At 43.3% G+C, this 24,137-nt stretch overlaps 9 protein-coding genes across 9 annotated transcripts; 5 read left to right on the top strand and 4 right to left on the bottom strand.

Moving 5' to 3' along the window:
- Positions 1 to 1,190: 1,190 nt before the first annotated feature.
- K450DRAFT_173211 (uncharacterized protein) lies at positions 1,191 to 2,583 on the bottom strand (the record flags this gene model as incomplete). The annotated part of the gene is made up of 3 exons (XM_051584170.1): positions 1,191 to 1,712; positions 1,788 to 1,981; positions 2,058 to 2,583. The coding sequence occupies 3 exons, from the start codon at positions 2,581 to 2,583 to the stop codon at positions 1,191 to 1,193; spliced, it is 1,242 nt and encodes a 413-aa protein (XP_051445701.1).
- A 604-nt stretch (positions 2,584 to 3,187) lies between these two features.
- Positions 3,188 to 6,752, bottom strand: K450DRAFT_235536 (uncharacterized protein). The gene is made up of 12 exons (XM_051588103.1): positions 6,443 to 6,752; positions 6,278 to 6,353; positions 6,105 to 6,198; positions 5,745 to 6,028; positions 5,014 to 5,681; positions 4,906 to 4,921; positions 4,645 to 4,826; positions 4,435 to 4,568; positions 4,102 to 4,365; positions 3,866 to 4,041; positions 3,543 to 3,789; positions 3,188 to 3,480 (listed from the first exon to the last, which is right to left on the bottom strand). Exons 1-12 carry the CDS (start codon positions 6,673 to 6,675, stop codon positions 3,365 to 3,367), a joined length of 2,490 nt encoding a protein of 829 aa, XP_051445700.1. The 5' UTR covers positions 6,676 to 6,752; the 3' UTR covers positions 3,188 to 3,364.
- A 307-nt stretch (positions 6,753 to 7,059) lies between these two features.
- Positions 7,060 to 9,362, bottom strand: K450DRAFT_235532 (uncharacterized protein). The gene has a single exon (XM_051588102.1). It carries the CDS (start codon positions 9,319 to 9,321, stop codon positions 7,417 to 7,419), a length of 1,905 nt encoding a protein of 634 aa, XP_051445699.1. The 5' UTR covers positions 9,322 to 9,362; the 3' UTR covers positions 7,060 to 7,416.
- A 2,314-nt stretch (positions 9,363 to 11,676) lies between these two features.
- K450DRAFT_235531 (uncharacterized protein) lies at positions 11,677 to 12,590 on the top strand. The gene has a single exon (XM_051588101.1). The coding sequence runs from the start codon at positions 11,775 to 11,777 to the stop codon at positions 12,366 to 12,368; it is 594 nt and encodes a 197-aa protein (XP_051445698.1). The 5' UTR covers positions 11,677 to 11,774; the 3' UTR covers positions 12,369 to 12,590.
- Positions 12,591 to 12,704: 114 nt separating this feature from the next.
- On the top strand, positions 12,705 to 14,814 carry K450DRAFT_208414 (uncharacterized protein). Its single transcript, XM_051584765.1, has 5 exons — positions 12,705 to 12,938; positions 13,044 to 13,186; positions 13,267 to 13,431; positions 13,501 to 14,103; positions 14,177 to 14,814. The coding sequence occupies exons 1-5, from the start codon at positions 12,919 to 12,921 to the stop codon at positions 14,545 to 14,547; spliced, it is 1,302 nt and encodes a 433-aa protein (XP_051445697.1). The 5' UTR covers positions 12,705 to 12,918; the 3' UTR covers positions 14,548 to 14,814.
- A 927-nt stretch (positions 14,815 to 15,741) lies between these two features.
- Positions 15,742 to 17,264, top strand: K450DRAFT_235529 (uncharacterized protein). The gene is made up of 6 exons (XM_051588100.1): positions 15,742 to 16,011; positions 16,088 to 16,344; positions 16,410 to 16,571; positions 16,639 to 16,734; positions 16,796 to 17,011; positions 17,127 to 17,264. The coding sequence occupies exons 1-5, from the start codon at positions 15,801 to 15,803 to the stop codon at positions 16,880 to 16,882; spliced, it is 813 nt and encodes a 270-aa protein (XP_051445696.1). The 5' UTR covers positions 15,742 to 15,800; the 3' UTR covers positions 16,883 to 17,011; positions 17,127 to 17,264.
- K450DRAFT_235526 (uncharacterized protein) lies at positions 16,745 to 17,958 on the top strand. The gene is made up of 6 exons (XM_051588099.1): positions 16,745 to 16,876; positions 16,934 to 17,011; positions 17,127 to 17,213; positions 17,282 to 17,445; positions 17,507 to 17,654; positions 17,721 to 17,958. The coding sequence occupies exons 2-6, from the start codon at positions 16,949 to 16,951 to the stop codon at positions 17,910 to 17,912; spliced, it is 654 nt and encodes a 217-aa protein (XP_051445695.1). The 5' UTR covers positions 16,745 to 16,876; positions 16,934 to 16,948; the 3' UTR covers positions 17,913 to 17,958.
- A 1-nt stretch (position 17,959) lies between these two features.
- K450DRAFT_235521 (uncharacterized protein) lies at positions 17,960 to 19,706 on the bottom strand. The gene is made up of 5 exons (XM_051588098.1): positions 19,442 to 19,706; positions 19,244 to 19,366; positions 19,054 to 19,181; positions 18,643 to 18,979; positions 17,960 to 18,572 (listed from the first exon to the last, which is right to left on the bottom strand). The coding sequence occupies exons 1-5, from the start codon at positions 19,679 to 19,681 to the stop codon at positions 18,093 to 18,095; spliced, it is 1,308 nt and encodes a 435-aa protein (XP_051445694.1). The 5' UTR covers positions 19,682 to 19,706; the 3' UTR covers positions 17,960 to 18,092.
- Positions 19,707 to 20,763: 1,057 nt separating this feature from the next.
- K450DRAFT_173290 (uncharacterized protein) lies at positions 20,764 to 24,046 on the top strand (the record flags this gene model as incomplete). Its single annotated transcript, XM_051584174.1, has 6 exons — positions 20,764 to 20,905; positions 20,999 to 21,263; positions 21,334 to 21,393; positions 21,457 to 22,254; positions 22,315 to 22,406; positions 22,467 to 24,046. 6 exons carry the CDS (start codon positions 20,764 to 20,766, stop codon positions 24,044 to 24,046), a joined length of 2,937 nt encoding a protein of 978 aa, XP_051445693.1.
- Positions 24,047 to 24,137: the final 91 nt, after the last annotated feature.

Here is a 24,137-nt window from a genome sequence, read left to right as displayed (position 1 = left end):
CCTGACAGGGCATGATTCTGATAGGGCCCTAAGAGTTGGATCTGTCAAAAATGTCAGGAACATGAAATACCACATAACGAAAGACTGCCAGATGAGCAACTTCTGGATTCAACGCATAAACATTCATCTCCATGAACTTTACAGTGGGGTACTGCATTTCAAATCTACATTTTGGAGATCTTCATATTTTTACCAAGACAAAAATTGTCACGAAGCCTGTTGTAGACACCTGTGGAAGCAGGATTGGGCAAGTCAAATTGGAATATATTTTCTCTTGCCCATTTTCTCGAGAGAGATATATCCAGATGCATTCATCAATGTCTTTTGAACGTTTTAATAATGGAAAGGTTACCAGGACTCAAGGAGGGGAAGTGCTGTACGAAACATTGGTTGCTGTACCTTTGTCCTTACAAAGAAATCTTTGCTAAATGGTGTCTGTCCTTGTCATGGTCTCATTCGTTTTCTCAGGCAAAGATAGATGAATGGTATCACAGTTTCTTACACGTGTGTCTCAGAGTAATTGACGCGAAACAATAATACTCCTATTGATGATGAATTGAACAAAATGACTTCTCAGAATCCTCGTTAGCCGGACCAGCCAAGCATACTAAGAAAACGATGGGGTTCTGAAATCGCGACGTTGGGTAACCTTGTTCCTTCAATCTATTAAATTAAATTTTCTCATCTAACTATCAGAACAGAATCAATAGAAGAATGTGTAATATACAACAGTCAAAACCCAGTAGGTTTCAGAAGTGAGAAAAGATCGGCGTTGATATTAGCCATACAACAAGTTCGGGTTATGTTTGTTTAATTATAACAAGAGAGGCGACAACTGAACATTTCGAATGCACTATGATCATTGCTTATAATTTATCATTCATTGCGCAGTGTGCTGCTTTGCAATGCCTCAACAACTGCAAGACATACCAGACAATAGCTTTGCGATTATCGCTGCCAACTATGCTCAAGGAAGGTCGTAGAATATAATTTAGCAGCATTTTGTTTAGGACTGACATCCATCTAACACACGCATAGAGCATGTCGCACTCCAATACATTTGATCTCATCTTAAAAACACTACTATGATCAAAGAAATGAATTTATCAAAAAAAAAAAATTGATTCGGATTCCTCCAATGTACATAACTGTTGCTCTAAAGCAAAGATTCTATATAAACAAAATTATGTTTAAAAGTAGGTGCTATATATAAACATGGCAGTGGCGGCAACGAAAGGCAATAAAGTAGCATGCATAGATGATGATGAAGAAGAAGCCTGTTGGGTAGAAGCGCTACCCGAGGCGCTTTCACGGGATGCTGCTGATGGCTTACTGCTATCGACTTGCTGCTTGGTTTCTGGCACACTTCCGTCTCGCTTGGGATACACAAAGTTTGATTCCCAGTAAGGCGACGTATCATCGAGACATTGATGAATAGGCATGACGTTGAACTTTTTGGACACCTGAGGTAGCCACTTCATGGCGGTTTTGATGGTGTCGGCATTGAGCTCATGCTGAAGAGTGATATGGCCATTTGTCGAATCGGCAGAGGTGTTGCGATCAGCAAGCCATTTTTCGAAATATCCATCAACTTCTGATGAAGGATGGCTAGATCCTATTTGCCAATCAAACGAATCTTGTTCCCACAAAAAGGTTCGCATACCCATTTGATGTGCGATAGCGCGGACACGATCGTCAACGTCTCCAAACGGCTGAAGATAAAATTAGGTTAGTACTCTTAAATCTACAGCACTGCCATATTGGGTTCCGTCCTAGGACAAACTTACAGGACGCCAGCACTTGGTAGTAACACCTGTAGCTTCTTTGATAGCACGAAGTGACCAGTAGAATTCAGCGACTAACTGTTCGTTTGTGAGGGAAGTCATCTGCTTGTGACTCCAGGTGTGGCTGCAGAGGACGTTTCCAGAATTTAGTGCTCTCTGAGCTGCGCTGGGGAAACTAACCACATACGAGCCAATATCTAAATATTAAAGTGAGAGAAAAAGTCAACAAAAACATATCTAAACTGGGTGATACTTTTTTAGGAGTGAGCTTACAAAATAATGTGGCAGTGTGATTTTGGTCCGTCAAGAAATCGTAAAGGGCAGGTTCAGCCCAACTGTCGGGATGGTCAAAGTTGACCGGATTCAATGGGCCATCGTCGTAGTTGAGACCCCAGTCACCAACGGTGGGACACATGTAATAATCGGAAGGAAGGTACGTCGCCTTTGGAGTTTTACAAATACTAGCGGACCACCAACAGTCGGGATCCTGATCTATGTTATAGTTGGATACATCGAGACTGCCGTTGGGTAGCTTCTTGCGAATAGGTGCTTTTGGAACTTTGGTCCAGTCAATAGCAGCAATGGCATTTTTGACTTCGGGGGAGTCGGTGGGTGGCACTTGCTTCACTGCAGGGTACTTGGAAAGATCCAATTTCCAATGCATGTCCAAGCTACCGGTTGGATATGGCTTAGTAGGTACAGCGTCAACTACACCTGTAGGCTTGGGAACGTCGGATAAAAATGCTGGTGAGCTCTGTGGCAAGACACCATCATTTGCTTGCGCCAAAACGATCGACATCCATGCGCTGATGATGGCTAACTTATAGATCATGATGGGACGAAGTTTTGAGAAAAGAGTTGAAGTTGCGTAATGTTTTAAAAAGTGAAGATGCTCGGCAGAGTTGAAGCAATAAAAACAATAGCAAAATCGAAAGGGTTACACCCACCAATACAGCAGTTGATCATTTATATATTGACGCAGATACCCCGTATTCGCCAATATCGACTCGACGTAATAATATTATTAGCAGTCAGGGAAACAGCGTTTTTTAATTTCATTTCAAGCAACACAATTCATTACTGTAGATATCAACGAGTCAATTTGTTGACGATAAAATTGACTTTTCGGGAGCATATGTTATAAAACTGAATTCGAATTGCGTCTATTGCTTAGGATGAAATGACGTTACAACCCATTTGCTCCATCGACTTTTCTTCATTGCTTTATTTCTATTGCCTTCAATGACGTTGGAACCCTTACATGGCATAGGTAAGAGCTATTCTTTATGGATTAGCTACCTCAGTCCCCTATCTTACGCTATTTGCAAGCCCAAACGTCTTGGTTGAAATTAGGACGCATATACCAATCCAAACTCCCCAAACCCCCGCAAAGTTCCGCACGGGCCATATTTCAATATTGGCGTGCAACGAGAAATCATCATGTTCATTATACTGAGGGATAAAATAAAAACAATGATATGAGGGAAATGAATATGATAAAAGTAAAATAACGTTTTTTTTTAATACGGTATAGATTGACCGCTTGACAGGTATTAGAAGATAGATACGAGGTAAATAGTCTACAATCGAGCGCCAACAGAGGCTGCCTCTGCCTTGGCTCTTTTTTTCTGCTCCTGAATGCTGGGCAAATTATCTTGACCAACCATGTCAGCCAACCTAAGAGTGCGTGCACTCACTGAAATTTTCGGGTAAGACTTCTTGAGCAGAACGATACATTGGCAGTGTCTGTGTACCTACCTGTGGCATTATCTCTACGGTTTTTGCCTTCTCGTCTGCACTTGCCGATCCGTTCAACCAGATCCCACGCTTGCCCTTCCGGCAAGATGGTGCCATCGCTTCCACGCTTGGGGATACATTCTGGATTCAATGCAACCTCGCTTGTCACCTTGCCGGTCTTGAACTTGCGGTTCAACAGAATACCCTGCTCTATATAACGAGAGAATGCATTCTTCATGGTTTCCTTATTGACAGCTTCCAGGTAGCTCTGTGCAAACGAATGATCCAATTGAGTGGCTGTTACGCTAATTCACAATGAGTCCAGGAGAAACAAACAAACTTACCAAATCGCCTTGGTAATAAAGTGTTTTACCCAAAGCCTGGGTTCGATTTGAAAATGTCTTCTCGTCTATCCATTGCGGGACTTCTGCATCTGGCTTGGCGGGTGTCAGCGATAGCAAAGCAACCGCCGCAAGCCAGTAGCTTTCAACAAATGGCCAAATGAGGAAGCATAAGAAATCTGTAGACATAGGGTGAGACAGCATTCATTCAGACGAAGTAAATTTCGGCATGAACTTACCATAGTTCTCGCGTCCACAAGCTCTTTCAGCATCCGTTAGACCAACCCATCCATCATCGGTCACTTCCAATACATCATTTTCAACCAGCCATCGAATCGTTCGTAGGGTATTAGATTCAACACCTCCTTGTTTAAAGATCATGTCCAATTTAAGGAGACTGGACACAAAGCTGACCTCATCAAGCAGTTGATCAATTTGCATACGCTGTTGCAATTTAGCTCCACCACGTTTAATGACCGTGTAAAGTGAAACGCAGACAATGGCTGGACAGAGCGAGAGAAATCAGTAAGAGGGGATTGATACAAAGATAAACATCACTAGGTGCAACCTACATTCTTCAACGAAAAGATGGATGACTTGGTTGCGGTAGTATGACAACTCAAATCGCTTGATGCCATAGAATGTCGGCTCAATGACTTCCTTTCCAGTCCGTTCGCCAATGAGGTCCTTGAGAATGGTAGTGGCACTACGTAGTTGTTATCTATTATTAAGTATGCCGCCTAAGCAGGAGTTTTTTTTTTCCTTCTTCATTGTGAACTTACCGATCAACAATCACACCAGTTGGAATATTGCCGAACTCTGCAACGTTGCCACCCTTGTTGATGATGATACGTCGAAGCCATTCAATACGGCGAATGAGTTCGTTTCGTCCTACACCACGTCCTCTAAGCGTCAAGATAATTGTACCAACCAAGGCAGAGGGCATGACAACCGAGATGGCATTCTGAGATTTAAGTAAATTAGTGAATGAAAAAAAGGACACTGGTCGTTACAAGCGGATTTGGAGGTTTGCTGCTACTTACAATATCAGCAAGAACTCTAAATAAGAAAAGGCAAACAACAATGAAATAAATTAGTCTAATGTCCAAACCTAATCCAACCCATCCATGTCACACCAAATAGAAACATACTTGTATCCAAGAGATTTGAGTAAAACGACCTTATTTGATGCCAAGCTGACATCAAAGTTTGTACGAATGGCCATTTGCTTATTGATCCAATTTTTCAACGAAAATGGCTTGGATACACGAACATCTACCCGTCCCCACTTGAGTTGCAAGAGCCTGGAACTTGAAAAGACACCCCACAAACTCTCCTTCTGCTTTGGAGTTCCAAGCAGCTCATTAGCGTAGTTGGATGTTTCAATGATCTTGTCGTAACCAATGGAAATGGGGACAAGCATGCAGTCTGTAGCCTTGCCAGCGAGGATGGTATCGAGAATGATCTTGAGAATACCAAACTTAGGGGTCAACAGCTTTCCGAGACGGGAACGAGTACCTTCTACAAAACATTCAATGTTGTAGCCACCCGACATCAACTTCGCTATGTATTCCTCAACAATAGCTTTGTACAATAGATCGTCACCCCATTCTCGTCGAATGAAGAAGGCACCGGAACCACGCAGCAAGGTCCCAATGACGGGCATATCTAGGTTATCGCCTGCAACAATATGAGGGATTTGCAACCCAAGGCGGAACATGACATAGCTGACTACGAGGTAATCGACGTGAGACTTGTGAGATGGTAATAGAATCAAAGATTGCTTTTTTTGTTCCGCAATCTGAGCTACTCTACGAAGCTATTGAGGTTGATCATGTCAGCATGATGCTACTTTTTGAGAAAAGCGATGGCTGAACTTTACCTCCATCCATTCACTCTCCTTGATATGTATGCCTTGGTGATATAAGCGAACCAAGATGTTGTTGATAGTGAATGCGAAAAATCGCAATAACCGAACGTCGTCCATGTTAGAAAAGCATTTATCGGCGATCACCTTGGCGACGGCTTCTAATTCCTTTTTAAACTGCTTTCGCTTTCGTTGGAGCTCAGCGATTCTTTTCTTTTCTGGAACTGGAGATCCTGATTTTTGTGAATCGCCCAGGAAATGAGCTTGTCTCTCCGCCAGAAGATCGATGACATTTTGAACTGGGTAGGATGTGGTATCAGTATTGCGTGAACGAGTGGATAGTGACACGTCGTAGTGAGCAGCTCCACCACCTACCTTCTCTACTATTCAAGACTTTGTCCTTCATCTCATTGGAAAAGCCCTTGTAATAAAATTTAGACCCAATATAGTGTCTGTAACCACGCCATCCCTGTTCAAACAAGATCACACAAATCAGTCGTCCATCAAGCAAGGAATTTTTTTTTGGAATTCATTGTTCAAAGCCTTACCGTTCCATTGTAGAACAACCCAACGTTGAGCAAAAACGCCACGGGATCTTCACGAATTCTTCGAGGTTCTTTGGCACTAATTAAAGTTGTCGGTGTACATTAGATATCTAACGTTCGCTCGCTCGCTCGCATCCATAAATTATTCGGCATAATTCTCCAACTTACACAATATTTCGATGCTCTCGTACACCAGTTGTCCATTCATCCAAGGTATACTCTTCTGCTTTTTGCTGACTGTCGTCGTCATCGTCGCTACCTTCATGGTTGGCACCTCCACCTGCATTGTGAGTAACGAGATTCAAGTCGGGTGAGTCATCTTGTGGGTTCTGCATCAAACATATCTCGCGGTATTGCTCCAGTAGACGTTTAAGTCTGTCCTCTGTCAGGACATTAGCCATGCTGACGGGAGATGGAATGGGTATTCTGGGATATAACTATGTCGGGCCAACTTGCGACTGTGTGGGGCAAAATGTTTTCAGGCGGGCGACAAAACTGAAAAGCTCCACTGGCTGAGAACCAATTGGTCCAATTTTGTGACAAATGCTTAATGGCTAGAAGAGGGCCGACAAGCTCAATTTGCAGCGACTTCATCATTCATGCTGGCTACTGAACAATTTCATCATACCGTCTTCCTTCTGTTTTAAGCCTATCTCTACTTTCCCACCACATGAAATTACCGACGGCCAGGTATAGCATCCCATTTGCGGACAGTGCACTCTTTGCGTTTGCACGTCATTCAATGAACTGTAACTATTCACACGGTAAGGACGGGATGATTAAGCGTGGGCACAAGACATCTTGTAGAACGGATGTTACCGTGAACGGGGTTTTTTCTCGGTTCAATATGACGCATATCTTTGAAAATTTAGGATTTTTTGGATTTTATATAATTTTTGGCATAATGCAAACAAAAAATTGTAATACGGGGAGGGGATATTTACAAAGTGGAATATAAAATTTTTTTGTCTAAAAGCAAGTAACCAGACTAGGATTAACACAGTGAATTTTTTGGGGGGTAAAAGGAGTAAAAAGTGTGGAGAGGTGGTTGATATGAAGGATGGAGATCAAGGGGTGGGAAATATACAAACGTAAAATATGATATGCAGTGAAAGGGAAAACAAAAATATATAGCATTGGCTTTATGCTTCGGTCAAGCACCATCGACCAGCATCTCCATTTTCTTCAACTCGACAACGAACGGCTCGACCCGAATGATAGACAACGCCATCAGCACGAACAAAGAGAATGGGAAGTTCAAGGCTTCGGCTACCGTGAGTATCAGGGGTGAGAAGGTCATGGTTTGTGACAATGACATCTTGAGTGGAGGGTAATTCTACAGTGTATTGTTCTTGTACACCTGCACTTTGTAGTCGGCGAGCATGGAGAGGGCCATGAGGACCAAGCCAAATTTCTGTTCCTTCAGCGACATCTTTCGTCCAGAGATCCAATGAGTGCGACCCTGGCTTATAGACTGCGGTAGTCAAGGTTGGGAATGGGGTGATTTTGCATTGTGGCTCGTCTTGCTTGGGAGCAAGGCTTTCAAAGTAAGAGTACTGGAATTTGGCAATGCCAACAATAGTCCAGCAAAGATAGTCATCGACTTCTTCGACAGTAACAGCAGCAGAGCCTTCTGATGCGGTGGCTTCATTGACAATAACACGAGAGTTCTCGTATCCCAAAAATGCGTTGGCATTATTGGTGGATTGATCAACGACAGCATCAGTGAAAGCACCAGCAGCAGACAAATAGGATGGTGTGCCACTGTTGATGGAGGATACACGTTGAAGAGCGACCTTTTGCATTTGGCTAACTGGGCCACCGGCTTGCTGAGCAATGCGACCCTTCTCAACCTTGCGAATGATCAAAGGCTCTGAGGACACACCCGTTTCCAAATCGGTGAGAATGATTTCTGCGCCGTAAGAAACAGGGACATTGGAAGGCATACGGCCGTTGCTGGCACCTGCCAAGCGAACCACAGTGATGGAAAAGGCAGACCAAGTGGAATTCTTAGCGCATAATTGAGATCGTTCAACCGTCATGTATTTGGTGCGAACGGTTTGAGAATTGATGCGGTTGAAAAGAGATACAGGAGAGTTGGAAAGAATGCAGCTGGATACATTGCGAGCCTTGGCAGTTTTCTTTGACGGCTTAGAGATGATGTTGATAGGGTTGGTATCAAAGGTGGCATAGGGCTCATTTGCGTGGCGAGCATGGCTGACATTGACGCGGAGTTGAAACTGTTTGGCTTTGGCTGTTCCAGTAACATGAAGATACTTGAAGCTACCAGTCATGGTTTCATCCAAAATGGCTCTTTGGCCGACCGTACGATCTGGACCAATTTCTGAGCAAATGACAGACATGGCTACGGAGGGACGTTCCATGGTCTTGTCGGTCTGTGCGTTGGCGGGTGATTGGATAGACACCACAGGAGGAGGACACAAGAAGCGCTTCTCGCTGCCATAGGATTTTTGAGCAACCGCAGCATGCAAACAAGTAATAGTGGTCATGCGGTTATTGGAAACACTGGCGGTATGAGGAGGAGAAGGAGGCGCATCACAGATAGGATACTTTGCATGTTGACCAGCAATTTGTTCACGAATACAACGTCGGATTTTGGCAGCTCGGTCATCTTGTGATTCAAAAGGCGCATCGGACCATTGTCGTCGCTTCATACCCACTGTTTCCATGTGGGGAGAAGGAGGCAAATAGTTATTGGGGTGGTTGGCGAGCAAAGAGGCGACATTGGCCTCGGTCTTTGTCAAACCAGCGGCGGCGGCAGCTGCTTCTTGCTGTTGAGGAGAGTCTAAGATAGACTGTATTGACATGGTAGGAGATTTTTGTTGTGGTCGGTCAGAGTTGTTGTTGGACGACAAATACGACGATAGAGATGGCAACATGGGAGGAGTCGGTGGTGGTTGTTGATGATGATTATGATGGGCTTTATCAATGGCTGATAATAAACTATCCATAGGCGACATGCCAATGAAACGAACGCGTCGACTAGAACCAAAAACCTGATCGGAAATGACGTGCGACGAAGACATGCACTCTTTAAGTTTAAAAGTAGAAAGAAGGCAAGTAAACGGGAATTGTTAAAAAAGAAGTTGGAGTGAAGGATTTTTATAGCTGAGCTGATAAGCGTTACAACCTGACTGAATATGAAAATAGATAAGATTGACTCCCAAAAAATTATTTGCTTTTACCTGATCCAATCTATCATCACGTGCAGATAATGCTACTTTGGCCAACATTACTTTCCCACAGCATGAATACGGTCATGCTTCCTTCACTCAACGGCAGACGCATATAATCAACCACGTTCCCTTTACAACAGTGGAGAATCACATCGCAGCATAAAAAACCGCTATCGATATATCTAGGAATGAAAATGTCAGAAGGTTCGAAAACTGCCGAACCAAAAAAAATTCGCACGATTGGTGTAGCAGAGTCGCTTATCGGGCCAATCGGATATCAGTATGCCCTAAGACCGCTGTAGATCCCGTGTTTGCCAGTGCTAAAACTTCAGGCCAGTTGTGCTGTTGAGCATAACCATGGTAGCCTAGGTGTTAAAGACTTTAGGCAATTTCAGTGTGCTTTGCTTCATGGAAAAGTGTATAACGCTTAGAAACCGCTGATGGCAAGATAAGAAGATTGTGGGAAATATACCTTCTAATCCCGTTTATACCCTGCTATGAATGGTATATTTGAGATCTGGCTTTGAATCTCCATCATCAAATCATAGACCCAGGATTGAATGCTTCAGCCAATCACCGCCCTGGATCGACTATGACTCGACTTCAGCCTTCAAAGTCGATTGTGCCTGTTTAAATAGGAAAATGAAAAAAGTGGTACGCTACAGTCCACCTATGCACCCTCTTATTTGCTTTACCTGCTTGATCATATTAGCTTAACACTTTAGCTCTCTATATCCAGGCTTTCATCTATGATATGGGGCTCCGCACGGACTTATCTTTTATTGATCGCAAATAAAGTTTTGATTTCACACGGCGTTTTGAGGGGGGGGGTAGCACCGCCAGCTGGAAAAATACTTGAATACACCGTATTGGCAATTTAAACAACACAATGAAAAACTAAATTCTGTAAGTATCGGCTCACTTTACATGGCATGTCTACTAGAGATGCATGCACGTATACCTACACTAGCCTCCTTCTCCACACTCTTCCCCACCTATCTGCACGTATACCCCCCATTCTACAGTTTCAAGGGTTTAACGCTCACTCCACTATTACCTAATAAGTCGTTCGCCGGTCTTATCTTACCGACTGTGGGAAGAACGAAAAGCCATGTGAGTGGCAAATGGGTCTTTCTTATCTATTGCTATTTATGGCCTTTGTAACCCATTTGGCCCCCCCTTGTGTGCTTCAGAACTTGCCTTACGCAGCATTTTCAACGCAGTCAACCATAAAGCAGGATGTAGTGATAGGATTGGTTTATCTTATATTAGACTCAGTCATGTTCGTCGGTGTTATCGGGAAAATGACTTCTTTTCATCCCCGGTTCATTTAGTTCACACGCTGGCTGACGATATAACAAATAAGCGGAGAAAAATTATGCCACGGTGACTTTTGGCTTCAACATCTATACAACGTGCGTGGCGTTCAGGGACAAGTCGCCACTCCGCTCCTTATCTTTTACTATAAGGGGATTATCATGTCACACTCGCTCGTGATCTGGCGAGCTTCTTTTCCAACATCTCTAGCGCTACGAAAAAAAAGTTCCTACGTACACGTGTGGCCACTAATACCCGTGAGACAACTGCGGAGTGAACCGAGTCAATAAGAAGTATCCGTGCGAAGGAAGAAGCTATGACAAGGTTGGCGTTGTAGTCACTGATGCCAAAATCAAGGTAGTGAAAGATGTCATCCATCGTTCGGTCTTGCAAATAGTGAAAGATTAAGACAAGACCAAAGTGTACGTTCAACTCAAGGAAAATAGGCAAGATGAAAATTACCTGTGTACTGCTGCTGTTAATTAAGTAAAACTCACACATTTAATTGCACCGTTATGTACGACAGCCGGTTGTGCCTTGACCCCCCAGTACACGGAAATTACCGGTCAAAGTACTTTGCGGTTGTACGGCAGAGTGCGCGTGGGCGGGTGGGAACAGGCATTGCCCAGCTGGTTTGATAGTTTATTTGTGGAGAGGTGGCTGGTACAACAATAAGTTGGGGTGGGAAAAGATAGCATTTGTGCAGGAGATCGCTGACGATAATGAATATGTCATGTTTACCATCCATCAGCTGAGGGTTTAGAAAGGCGCATGGCGATCTCCTTGTTTGCACAAATCTATTGTGGGATATAATTCAATCATATGTTATCCAAGTGCGAGAACAGCGGTGGTCTTAGTTGTCTAGACCAAGGCAAAAAGGCATAATCAGAAAGATCCCATTTCATGGCTAGGCGCAAGTCACGTGCCAAAATACTTTGCTCACCAGAAGGGTGGTCACTATTTTCCACGCATTCCTCCTACACAAGATGTCAAAAAACAACGCAAGAGACTACGTTGACGCATATGTAAAGGATATCAAGAATGATACGCAGGATTTTTTGAAAGAGAATCAACCTTCATTTGATCCCAAAAAAGCTGCATCGCTTCCTGCAGCACCACTGCCACCTTCGTCCTCAGCTGACACCAGCAATTCAACCCCTAAAAGTCATGCTGGATTACATATTCCCACCCATGATCCCAAATTCTCGTCGTCTGAGCCAGCTTCTGGCCAAGAAGCACCAACAAAGCCCCAAGAAGAGCCAAAGGTAGTATGGGCCGTTCGAGATTTCATTGATCAGAAACGCGCCATTCACGACACTGCCCTCGATAATTGCGCCGACCTTCACTCTGATCTTCTCACGTGCTTCAAGGACGGAAGTTGGTGGGATAAGGCAAAGATGTGTGAAAAACAAAAGCAACGGTTCTGGAAATGTTTCCATGAACAAAAAGGGTTCCTTAAGGAAAATAATTTCAACAGCCCTGTTAGCACGGATGAAGAGGATGCTACTATTTTACGAAAGGCAGCAGGTCTGGCAGCGAATCAGAAGAAAGATTATGACCAGCAGGACAACCAACCATGAAGTGCATGCATGCTATAGGCTGCTGTTACGCAAAAGATACAAACAAAAAAAGAAGAGGCAAAAATATAACAACAACAATAGACTTGCGTTAGACGACTTGTTAAAAAGTGGTTGGGACACAACACTGTATAGTAGTATCATTAGATTCCCATTTCCCTTCACCAGTTTTGTTAAATACAATAATCATATAAATAAAAGCATAGGTTTGAACGAATAGGATAATTTATGGCATTTGCATAGTACTTCCCGCTCCGTTCCTTAACCGATAACTTCCGCTCGTGATACAACGTTCAGAAGGTAGATGCATTTTGTGATTATCAAACAAGCGGTCGGGGAGCCCATCGATCATAGATCATAGTTTAGTCACTGTGACCCTCTCGGGAAATGGACACATTTGGCTATTGGATCAAATTGGGACTGGCATTTCATTTGAGGGTATTTTTTGGCAAGCAGCCAGGGAAACGCCTGTGTGCCAAATCTGCCAGCCACCCACCAATACGAACTCAGTACTCACTCTCCTTACAACAAGGAAAGCTTGCTGTTAGCCTTCATGTCCAAAGACGTGCCAGAGTAAGTTGAAATGTTCTTTAAATGATTTAAGCATTGCATGTCCCCAGAAATCCTCCATCTGCCTCAAAGTCGCATACTTGAAACTCAATGTACCCTATATGTTAGATCAAGCAAGGACAGTGAAAGCATCTCCCCTCTAGGAGAGTCGAAATCTCAACCACCGTCCACCGAGGACACTCAGTCAACCAACTCAAACTCCATTCCACACATTCACCCATATCGGGATATTGCAACAGAATTATTATGGGGTACGTATACCTATCTTCCATTCATTCATGCCTGTCCGTCTTTACCCCGTTCTTAACCCTTGCATTCACTTTGTTTACAGTTAACAGGACGGTGGTGGCAGCTTCATCGGCCGCCGTAGTTGGTGTAGCGGCTGGATTTCCGTTTGACTCAATCAAAACCAGAATGCAGACCCATCATTATGATTCGATGCTACAATGCATAAAGAGCACATACCATGAAGAAGGCATGAGAGGCTATTTCCGAGGTGAGTGACCAATTTCTACATCATTACTTACCATGTACCTGCTTAATTGATCATTTGGTATAACATTAGGTATTATACCCCCTTTGATCACTGTCAGTATCATCAAGTCTGTATCGTTTTCTGTGTACGAAGGCACGAAAAGTTTTTTGAGAGAACGCTATCAATTCTTCAATCGGGATTCGCTTTTATCTGTAGCTGCTGTATCGACACTTGGAGGAGCGACCAGTGGAAGTTTTATTGCAACATTTAGCTGCCCTTTAGAATTGGTGAAAATCCAACAGCAATTACAGCACTTGTTATTGACAAGCAGTATGGCGACCGGTGGTACCATTGTACGAGGTTCCAATGGTGCTAATGGTCAAAAAGTGGGTATTCAGAGAACAGATCTGGCTCATAAAGTCGGTGCTGGTATTCCCATTACGACACAAGCTACCCGATCGTCTTCATCACCGCTGAGACCACCCAAACTCCCCAATATTGCCCTTCCATCTACCACATCTGAAAAATTGGCTAATAGCGTGTATGGGAAGGTAACCCCCATTGTTGAAGATATCCCAAAACAAACCACGCGACCGGCAAATGGGCCGTCCACTTCTAGTTGGAGGTCTGCTCGCGAGATTGTCCGACTGAAAGGCGTAAAAGGATTATGGAGTGGCTACTCACTACATTTATGTAAGTATTCTATTCTAAAAACACTTTCTGGTGAATGAATGCTAAACAATTTTGTTTTTATTTGATGCTCCAGTTCGCGATACCATTGGAACGGCGGTATATTTTGGCACCTACGAAAGTACGAAACGTATCCTCTCCTCACCCAGTTCACCACCCGGACCTTTGACGCATTTTATGGCAGGAGGAACTTGTGGCATCCTTTGCTGGATAGTTGTATTTCCCATTGACTTGATCAAATCAGTCATGCAAAAAGATATCATGGCACCAAAGCCAACATATGACACCATACGGGAATGTGTAAGCGATATCAAAGCTCGCCAAGGATACCGTGGGTTCTATCGTGGTATGTCTGTCACTCTGATGAGAGCATTCCCCATCCATTCTTTGAACTTTTTAGTGTACGAGCAAGTCCTTCAATTTGCACGCAAGACTGCTGGTCATTGATCTTAGGTTTAGATTTCAGTAGCATAGTTGTATGTCTGAACCCTCTCTTTTTTTTTTATTGCTGTTTGTTCTAAGTCGTTCTTTTTTATTCTTGTTTTTGATTCTCGCTTGCTTCTTTGCACTCGCAGTACTTTCATAGAACTTGTTCGCAACTGTACTTGTATTTACGTTTCTTCTTTTAATCAACGCTTCAGTTTTGCTTTCCATGCCATGTACGACAAATTTTAGGATAATAATTTAAAAAAAAAAAAATTCCTAAGCAAACATAGCCCCTATATAATTTTCAAATGGGAAGGAGCATTACTTCAAGTTAACCTACGCTTTTTAGAGTTGTAGAAATGTGGAATGAAGGCAAGTTCAGAACTACGAAGTAGACCACTATGGCTTCTTATTCAAACGTCAATGTTTTGTTCCAATTTCGTATCCAGCGCACCATTAAGTAGTGAAATGTAACTTTTTATGTCGCAAACTCATTTTCAACCATGGTCGAACTGCTCATGTTTAGTTCTTGGTTGTTTGTTACCTGAACACCATGGTCAGCAATTGTTTCTCGTAAATAAAGATTGCCATAGTATGGGGTCGCTTTTAAGCGGACATGTTCTTGAGCTATAAAACTGAATCAAACACACATTGTCCTCATTCATTTGTTTGTTATCATCAAAAGTCTTTGTTTCATTATGGTTATGGAATGAAATGAAGCGTACGGCAATGAATATTATATTTTATACACATATGACTTTTTCTCAACGAGGACCCCTTTGCATGTTGAAATCATTTCGAATCATTGTCTCTTGAAGAGAATTTCATGTCCAACTAGGTAGTTAATAACCTTTGTGAAGCAAAAAGATTCACACTTTATTCTGAAGCTGTAATGACCTGGGATAAAAAAGTATCCACTTTGCTTCTGATATTGGTACTTTCAGTGCACAACAACGGGGTTGACGCTCGATTCGGCCGTTCTTTCATTTTTATGTAGAAATGGAGCAAGTGTAAATACAATGTAAATGATAGTTGAAATTGTTGTCTATTCCTGTTGTTTTAACAGTGGAGTCAGCAAGGCAGTAAAGAGGATGAAAAACAAAGGGGTGAGTGGCGCTCTATTGGCTGTGGCCATCGTTGCTTTCACGCCAGCCAATGCGGTGTCTCCAACAGTCACAAGCGCACAAATGGACCAGCCGTTTCGGGGACTGCAGCACTTTCGTCTCCTGCCTCCTTCTCCTTATTTTCACTTCACGCGTTGATTCTAACTTGCAATGAAGGCTTCTATACTATTCGGTATAGCGTGTATTGGAAGCTGCATAAGTGGATCCACTGCGTACGGATTCTTTGGAGGATCCGACGAGGATTCAAAGACTACCAGAGTTGAGAACCCGCAAGCTGCACCATTCAAGCTGGACTACAAGCTCTCGTTCAAAAAGCCTTATTACTACAACAATACTGTACCCTTTTGGCAGACATCTGGAGGTATGATATAAGTGTATATATGGTCGTCAAGCAATGCTATAACTTGTGTTTAAACCACTTACCTTCTTTCGAACAGATGTCATCAAGGCTGAAGACTTTATACGCCTTGCGCCTTCGGTTCCCGGCTCGAAGGGCCGGATATGGTCAACTATTGCTAACTCACATCCAGAATGGGAGGTCAATATGCAATTGAGAATCTCTGGCCAACATGTGGGAGGTGGAAGAGGTATGGCTTTTTGGTATGCAGCTGAGCCAAATCAAGATGGCCCCATTTTCGGATCCAAGGATAAATGGAATGGCCTTGGCATTTGGTTCGACTCTTATAACCCAAAGGTAAGGATGATTTCTTCTATTGTGAGCTTCTTTAATTCAGGCTACTGACGCAATTTTCATTGCAGACCAAGTCCCCGATGACAATGGCTCTGGTGAATGACGGAACCAAGCAGTTTGCCTCTAGGGTCGATCCAACGCAGCATATGCTTGGCTCATGCTTTCAAAATTACCGGAATACATATGAACCTCTGTATGTTAAAGTTACATACCGAAACAAAACGCTCTCCGTAAGTGTTTTTTAAACTCATCGCATTGTCGAATGTAGGTATGTGTCACCTCATCATTGGATCTTAGGTTATGATGGATCGTGAAAACCGTGGATCGAGCTATCGCCACTGCTTTAAGAAACAGGATGTCGAGCTGCCTACAGGATACTTTTTTGGCCTGAGTGTGAGTACCAGTTTTTTACATATGCTGGCAATTTCGATAGTATACTTAGCAATATCTTTAGGCTGCGTCCCAAAATCCTGCGGACGACCATGATGTCATTACGCTGGAAACCTGGGAACTAAACCCGCCTGCAAAGCTATCGGTATGATATTCCAGGACATCTGTAATGATTATTTGCAAAGTCTAATCCTATTCAAAGCATCCTAACCGACCAATGGAAGCGGAAAAAGTTAAGAAAGGCCAAAAGTTCGAGGGTTTGGATGATGTACAGAAGCAGGTAAGTAGCCTATTGGGCCAATTTCAACAGCTATGAAAGCGCGCACCTTGCTGAGTGATAACACACATTTGCCTCACGTTGATATAAACTTACTCATTGACTGACCTTCCTGTAGAAAATTGAAGAAATATCTCACAAAGTCAATGTGCTGAGAGAAATGGCAGGGGAAAAGGAAGCTGGCGATCAGACTCTGATTGGCATGGTAAGAATGAGACGAGCAACACTGCTACAGCGAGGCATATCAATGTACTTATTTGTCCACCATGAAAGGGCGCTGTACTGGATCAACAGCATAGGCTGGTAGAGGAGCTGAAAATGGTACAACTACAACTACAAACGCTTGGTGCACCTGGTACAGAGGATATTGCAAGTGGCAACATCGAAGACATAATAAAGCCTAGAACGCCACCTTCATCTGGTGCAACAGACAGCGGGTAAGTTCTCTTCTCCTGATTTTGTTCCTAATGAAGCATTGGTACTCAACCTGGCATGCAGTAGCAGCCCAGACCATGGCAGGGCATTTGAATCTTCTACGCAAGTCGTTTTGGAACAATTAATTAAGCGATTACGCGATCAAGAGAGCCAAGTCATGAACATATTGAATGGAATAGGAAGATTGGAAAACGGTATCCGATCGTTAGAGGTATGGCAACATAGTGAGACTGTACTCATTCATAATAATACCCTTACACCCTGCGTCATTTTGTAGAATCTTCAAGCTGAAAACACACTCAAATTGTCAACACTGCTGTCGTCTCCGAAACAAGATAACGCTAAAAAGGGGACTAGCTCGGTAACGACTTTCATTGCCTACTTCTTCATTGCTCAAATTGTGGCATTTGCAGCTGCTTTTGGATATTATAAGTTCCGAGTCCAACAGAACCAAAAGAAATTTATGTAAATTAAAAACAAGTTCCTTCCCATAACATGAAAGAAACAGAGTGAGAGATTGGGGGGGGGGGAATGTTCAGTTAAATATGAGTCGCAAAAAAAAAGTGGATATATTGCGGCAAAACAAGACGAAGCTATAGACAAAACTTGAATGAGGAAAACATCTTTGTTGGTGGAAATGCATGTGTATTTACGAAGCATCTTGACTACCGTGTTCTCTAGGACCTTGAGAAGACTGTGTTCCATTCATCTGTACAGCATCTACAGGGTTTCCTGCCCTCGTTACTGGCTGCGATGATATCATGTATGCTTGGTCCGTATTAGAGCTGTCCATGCCGTGTGAATCGTCTGGTAAGACAGAGTCGGTTGTGGCATCATCCGGTCGGCCCAATTCTTTGGTCTTCAGGACAGTTGTATTGTATCCATTACAATGCGTGCATTTGTGATATAGAAAGTGATACTTCGTCTGTGATTTCATTTCGCAGTCATTGCAGAGAATATAGGACACGAAATTTTCGTATTCTTGAGGCATTGTCTGAACTTTGAGAAAGTTATCGATCCGAGTAAAGTAAGTGGTCATGTCCCAGAGTGACTTCAAACAAGTGGGACACTGGTATGATGTTTTGACGTGTTCCTCATGACATTTTTCATGAATGCAATGGCCACAATTCTGAAAACACCAGTGGCCACAGTTTAGATACATTTGTTTAAAGCAATTAAAAACCAAAAGACAATCATACCTCAAAGACAATCTTGCTAGTGCTGGTAAACATGTACTCTCCACATATTGGGCAGTCGCACTCTAAACTGCGCTCAATACACCGATGGTTATCCTTCAAGGAAATCACCATACAAATGTTACATTTTTCGCAGTGGAAATAATCTTGCCCGAGACCTTTTCCTACTCGACAAATACCACATTGGTCACAGTGGTAGATAGACTTCTCTGAGCGATCATCCCAAAGTTTGCAGGTGTCGCAATAATAGCGGGCGACGGTTTCGTGACAATTTCGGCATACTTGTGCGGCAGGTTGAATCTCAGAGCAAAGCATACAAAACATATTTTTTGTTTCACGTCTGCAGTCCCAAATGTGTCATCCGTTAACCATATGATTCATCCACTACGACTCGAGCCTAAATTGTTGACCTACCTGACCAGATTGTGATCTTCAACATCGTCGTGACAGAACCTGCAAGAATACCATTTCCCGCAGCAATTCGCCTGGAGCTTGACTTTTCTTTGGTAGTGCTTGCATCCGTATATGCCTGCTTCAGAATCCTATGTTGGGTATTAATGGTTAGGAACGCTTCCCAGAAGGGTATTTAATTCTAGCAACTTACTTGATAAGAGGGCTCTAATGTTTCACCGCCAGGGGTTCCATCGCTATCATTTTCATGCTGCGTATGGTCGTTGTCAGATCCACTATGGGGTTTATGTGTCGATGCTTTAGTGGTCATTAGACGCTGCAAGTATAAATGTTGACAATGAGCTTAATGCAAGGTTGTAGGTCAGATAAAAAGCGTAATTGATACACGTACTTGTATTGCTTTTGCTTTTTCTTTAGCATCCATGTTGCGATCGGCACGGATTTCTTGAATCTTTTTCCGAAGCTCAGTTTGCGTTATGGGAGATTCAGGCGGCGGTGCTGTCCATGAACTATCGTGGGTGCTATCTCCTGATGGCATATTATCGTAGATAGTTTCATACGTTGCATCGACATACTCTTCGTCAGAAAATTCGTCTGAATTGCTGTTCGTTTCGTTTTCGTCGTTGTGCATTATGATTTATGTTCCCTTTTGGAGCTGAGATACGAGTGTGATTTTGAAAATGTGATTTTCATTTCAACAGTTTGGTTGAATTTGCCAGTCACATTTGTCTTTCCAAAGGCACACCGCTGCAGTAAAGAGCTACTGCCGTTTCTATTGTAGAAATGACACGTATTACCCATGCGGACAAAGGTCTGATTGATAATGACATGTACAATCGGCCGCGTACATCATTTTATTATACTTCTTGAGCTTGTATAAAGAAGCATAATTAATGAGCCTGAGGTATATAGCATTTGCTGTTCCGATTTTTAAGTAAAGCACTGAGCGAGTACTCTCGGAATGAAAAAGAACGTCATTGAAGGCACCTTAGCGACACACACATCATCCTTACTGTATACTGGATGGTCTGGCAGTTGCAAGCTCAGCAGACTATTGCCAAATGCCATAAGCACGTACTACAGTAAGTTAATTTAAATTCGTTGTAGCCAAAATAAAAACTTGTATACATCATAACACATTGTCAGACATATCCAATATTTTCCAATAGCATGATCTTTGATCGCGTTTGGTGAGGCTAGCTTGGTTAATGAACAGCTCGCGGAGTTCCAATGTGATGAACGCCTAAGCTATTGACTGTGGCCCGCTCGAATGCTACTGCTTTGCAGGGAAAGCGGCTTCAAAGCGATGAAAAGCACGCCATCAATTCGATTGGGCCCGAAAAATATGAAGCCAGAATTTGGTTTTGTCTTGCGGCGAGTTTACTTTGCGAGTCACGCCATCACTGTGACGTCGAGTTGAGATTCAGGCGTCAAATCGACCCATTCATGCAAAGGGAAAATAAGCCCAATATTTTTTCGGTTTAAGAAGCTTTTGTGCCATTGCAAAATTCAACAGCTTTGAAATAAATGAGTCAACATCCACTATCCCGTCGGAAAACCTCCTCACCTGACGCTCTCACTGAAGAAGACGGTAGCTCACTGCCGCACTCAGCCCTAGCTGCTTCTCACGAGCACCGACAGAGTAGCCGTGGCAGGTCAAAGTCGCTGGCGTACGGCTCCCTAGCTTGGACTATGAACGCTCCGCGCTTACCTATGGGTTATGAGAACCCCAACTTTTTTGGAACAAGCCAGACATCTTCTGCAAGATCCTGGGAACCTATTCTTGAAAACGCCATTAAAGCTATCATATCCATCAAGGCAAGCCATGTTAGGAGTTTTGATACCGAAACATCAGGTAATGTTAAATTTTATGACATCTGCATGAATGGTTCGCAAAATACCATTACCTAACTGTTTGATACGCCTACCTATTCATTCTCGTTCCCAGGCGTGTATTCAGCTACTGGATTCATTGTCGATGCTAAACGAGGCATCATCCTGTCGAATCGTCATGTCGTTTCTCCTGCACCCATTGTCGCTCAAGCAGTGTTGACCAACTACGAAGAAGTCGACTTGATCCCAATATACAGAGATCCTGTTCATGATTTTGGCTTTTTGAAATTCGATCCCAGCAAAGTAAAGTTCATGGAGCTGCAGCAAATTGATCTATGCCCCGAGAAAGCTAAGGTCGGACTGGAAATCAGGGTCGTGGGGTAAATTGTCATATTTTACGTCTGTCGACACACCTCATACATATCATGAGAATTAATCGTCTATTTCTAGAAATGATGCTGGCGAGAAGCTCAGTATTTTAGCAGGAACCTTGGCTCGTTTGGATAGACGGTAAGTAGTATTGTTTAGCAGCTGATGCCATTGTGCATGCAACTTATTGGTATTTCATATCAGGGCACCTGAATACGGAGTTGGAGAATACAATGATTTCAATACCTTCTATCTTCAAGCAGCTTCCGGGACGAGCGGTGGTTCATCTGGTAGTCCCGTTCTCAATATTGAAGGTCAAGCGGTTGCTCTCAATGCCGGTGGTGCCAGCAAGGCATCCTCTAGCTACTATCTTCCTTTAGACAGAGTCAAGAGGGCCCTTACATATGTTCGTGATGGTAAAATTGTGCCTCGAGGCACATTGCAAACCGAATTTGAATATTTGCCTTATGACGAAGTCCGCAGACTTGGGTTGAAAGCTCATATTGAAGAGAAGGCAAGAAGAAGATTCCCTGACGAAAATGGAATGTTAGTTGTACGATCGCTACTTCCTAAGGGTCCGGCTGACGGCATACTCGTTCCTGGTGATATTATCTTAGGCTGTGATGCGAACATGGTGGCCAATTTCACACATCTATTCAGCATACTGGATGATTCCGTTGGTAAAGCTGTAACACTGACCGTGTGCAGAAACAAGAAAATGCAAGATGTTCAACTTGTTGTGGAAGACTTGCATCGCATTACGCCAAATCGTTTTGTGGAAATTGGAGGTGGTATTGTGAACGAACTTTCCTATCAACTTGCCAAAAGCTACTCACAGCCTGTGGGTGGTGTTTATGTCGCCACCTCTGGACACATGCTGGCCAGTGCAAGTGCATGGCGCAAGAGCATCATTATTAGTGTGAACAATGTTCCCACACCCAATATTGACGCATTCATTGAAGCTATGAAGACTCTACCAGATGGCGCCAGAGTCCCAATAAGGTAAGCATCGAGAAAATGGCAGGTTTCCCCAAGGCTCTATCGTTTTAACATCCTCTCTAGATACTATTCATTACAAAAAGCCTACAAAGAAAAAGTTATGGTTATGCACGTAGATAGACATTGGCATCAATTCAGAGTGGCTACGAGAAATGGTAAGGCATTGTTGTTTGCTCCAACGTACTCTGCATATGTTGATTGATCACTTCCCTCAGATGAAACCGGTCTTTGGGACTTTGTGAATATGCCCCCTCCTCCACCTACATTGCCCTATGCACCATCAACCGCCAGCTTCCCTTCCCTGGACCCTTCGCTCAAGTTGGCAGAGTCACTTATGCCTTCCTTTGTTGCTATTGACTTTTATCTGCCATACCTTGTCGATGGTATGAAGACAACGCAGTTCTATGGTACTGGATTCATTGTTTCCACAGATCCTCCGCTTATTCTCTGTGACCGTGACACTGTGCCCATCAGTGTTGGCGATATCTTTGTAACCTTTGCCAACAGTATTATTATTCCAGCCAAATTGGTCTTTTTACATCCGTTCTACAACTTTGTTGTCATTACTTATGATGCAAGTCTTATTGGGGAAACTCCTGTCAGACCTCTCACGTTCAGTGACAAGACGGTGGTACAAGGTGACGAACTGTTTCAAATCGGTATCGGTACTGATCACTCGGTGGTTATGAAGAAGGCTACCGTCAGCTCCGTCAGCAACATTGGGACCAAGGAATGTTCTCCTCCACGATGGCGTGCCATGAACGTTGAAGGCATCAAAATTGATGATTCTATCAATTCTCAAGGTGGACTTTTATGTGATGATGAAGGAAACGTCCAGGGCCTGTGGGTCAACTATTCTTCTCAAAACGAGAAAGGAAAAGACATATCCTTCATGTGTGGTCTACCCATCAATCTTGTTCGACCCGTGATTGACCCTCTGATTCGTGGAGAAAAGCCTGAGTTACGAGGATTAGACGTTGAATTCTGGACCATGCGTATTGCTGCTGCACGTACATTAGGATTGAGCGATGCATGGGTCAAGAAAGTGGAACAAAGCAAGAACTCACGACATACTTTGCTGTATGTTTTGAACACATTGGACGAACGAAGTGAGAGTGCCAAACTTTTGAAGGTCGGCGACATTATCCTATCTCTTAATGGAAATATCGTCACTCGAATGGCCGAACTCAGTGTGGTACAGAACATGGAGCGCGTTCAAATGGTAGTTTTCCGAGACGGTGCTGAGCTTGAACTGGATATCCCCACCTCAACATTCAGTGGTTATGAGACGACAAGAGTGATTGGTTGGCAAGGTGCTTTAATCCAAATGCCTTATAAAGCAGTATTGGAGCAAGTTAGAAACATTCCTACAGGAGTCTATGTTTCATGTACATTATATGGCTCTCCTGCTTCCACGGTACTTCGGCCCGGCGTTTGGATTAGCGAAATACAAGGCAAACCTGTCAATGACCTGGACTCTTTCCTAAGGACTATCAAGTTGTACGAACAGCACGCCAAAAATAGACGAAGAAGATCAAAATACATTCCTCCCGTTCAACGCAAGGATTCACTAAAAGACGAACCTCCTGTGAAAGATTGTGATGTTCTTCAGGTCGCGGCAGATGACTCGGACGATGATGATGATAACGATGAAGGCTATATTCGCATCAAAACCGTCAGTCGTACCAACGTTGTTCGAGTGGCAGCACTTAAACTAGATTCACATTATTGGGGAGCATGGGAGCTTGTAAGAGATGATCATTCTGTATGTGGGTGGGTCTGTAAATTGCCATAATTGCACATTTCAAGCTGAATCATCTTTGGGTCAGCTCAGCGGAAGTTCAATAATAAATAACGAGTGCTTGTCATATGCCTTTCCCCACTTT

This window comes from Umbelopsis ramanniana, assembly GCF_025399195.1.
Source record: "Umbelopsis ramanniana AG unplaced genomic scaffold K450scaffold_19, whole genome shotgun sequence".
In the NCBI taxonomy this organism is placed as follows: Eukaryota; Fungi; Mucoromycota; class Umbelopsidomycetes; order Umbelopsidales; family Umbelopsidaceae; genus Umbelopsis; species Umbelopsis ramanniana.
The sequence above is the reverse complement of the archived record's forward strand: the minus strand, read 5'-3'. Positions and strand labels throughout refer to the sequence as shown.

Bases quoted from the DNA above. Each gene is read 5' to 3' on its own strand.
- K450DRAFT_235529 (XM_051588100.1), top strand. From the start codon at position 15,801: ATGAAGGCTTCTATACTATTCGGTATAGCGTGTATTGGAAGCTGCATA. The intron at 16,012-16,087 runs GTATGATATAAG...TCTTTCGAACAG, and splicing joins CTTTTGGCAGACATCTGGAG to ATGTCATCAAGGCTGAAGAC. The intron at 16,345-16,409 runs GTAAGGATGATT...TTTTCATTGCAG, and splicing joins TCGACTCTTATAACCCAAAG to ACCAAGTCCCCGATGACAAT.
- K450DRAFT_235531 (XM_051588101.1), top strand. From the start codon at position 11,775: ATGTCAAAAAACAACGCAAGAGACTACGTTGACGCATATGTAAAGGAT.
- K450DRAFT_208414 (XM_051584765.1), top strand. From the start codon at position 12,919: ATGTCCAAAGACGTGCCAGA. The intron at 13,432-13,500 runs GTGAGTGACCAA...GTATAACATTAG, and splicing joins CATGAGAGGCTATTTCCGAG to GTATTATACCCCCTTTGATC. The intron at 14,104-14,176 runs GTAAGTATTCTA...TTGATGCTCCAG, and splicing joins TGGCTACTCACTACATTTAT to TTCGCGATACCATTGGAACG.
- K450DRAFT_235526 (XM_051588099.1), top strand. From the start codon at position 16,949: ATGGAAGCGGAAAAAGTTAAGAAAGGCCAAAAGTTCGAGGGTTTGGAT. The intron at 17,446-17,506 runs GTAAGTTCTCTT...CCTGGCATGCAG, and splicing joins TCTGGTGCAACAGACAGCGG to TAGCAGCCCAGACCATGGCA. The intron at 17,655-17,720 runs GTATGGCAACAT...GTCATTTTGTAG, and splicing joins ACGGTATCCGATCGTTAGAG to AATCTTCAAGCTGAAAACAC.
- K450DRAFT_235536 (XM_051588103.1), bottom strand. From the start codon at position 6,675: ATGGCTAATGTCCTGACAGAGGACAGACTTAAACGTCTACTGGAGCAA. The intron at 6,199-6,277 runs GTAAGGCTTTGA...TTGTTTGAACAG, and splicing joins GGTTGTTCTACAATGGAACG to GGATGGCGTGGTTACAGACA. The intron at 4,042-4,101 runs GTAAGTTCATGC...CTATGTCTACAG, and splicing joins TTGTGGACGCGAGAACTATG to ATTTCTTATGCTTCCTCATT.
- K450DRAFT_235532 (XM_051588102.1), bottom strand. From the start codon at position 9,321: ATGTCTTCGTCGCACGTCATTTCCGATCAGGTTTTTGGTTCTAGTCGA.
- K450DRAFT_235521 (XM_051588098.1), bottom strand. From the start codon at position 19,681: ATGCACAACGACGAAAACGAAACGAACAGCAATTCAGACGAATTTTCT. The intron at 19,367-19,441 runs GTACGTGTATCA...TTATACTTGCAG, and splicing joins AAAAAGCAAAAGCAATACAA to CGTCTAATGACCACTAAAGC. The intron at 18,980-19,053 runs GTAGGTCAACAA...TTGGGACTGCAG, and splicing joins GAAGATCACAATCTGGTCAG to ACGTGAAACAAAAAATATGT.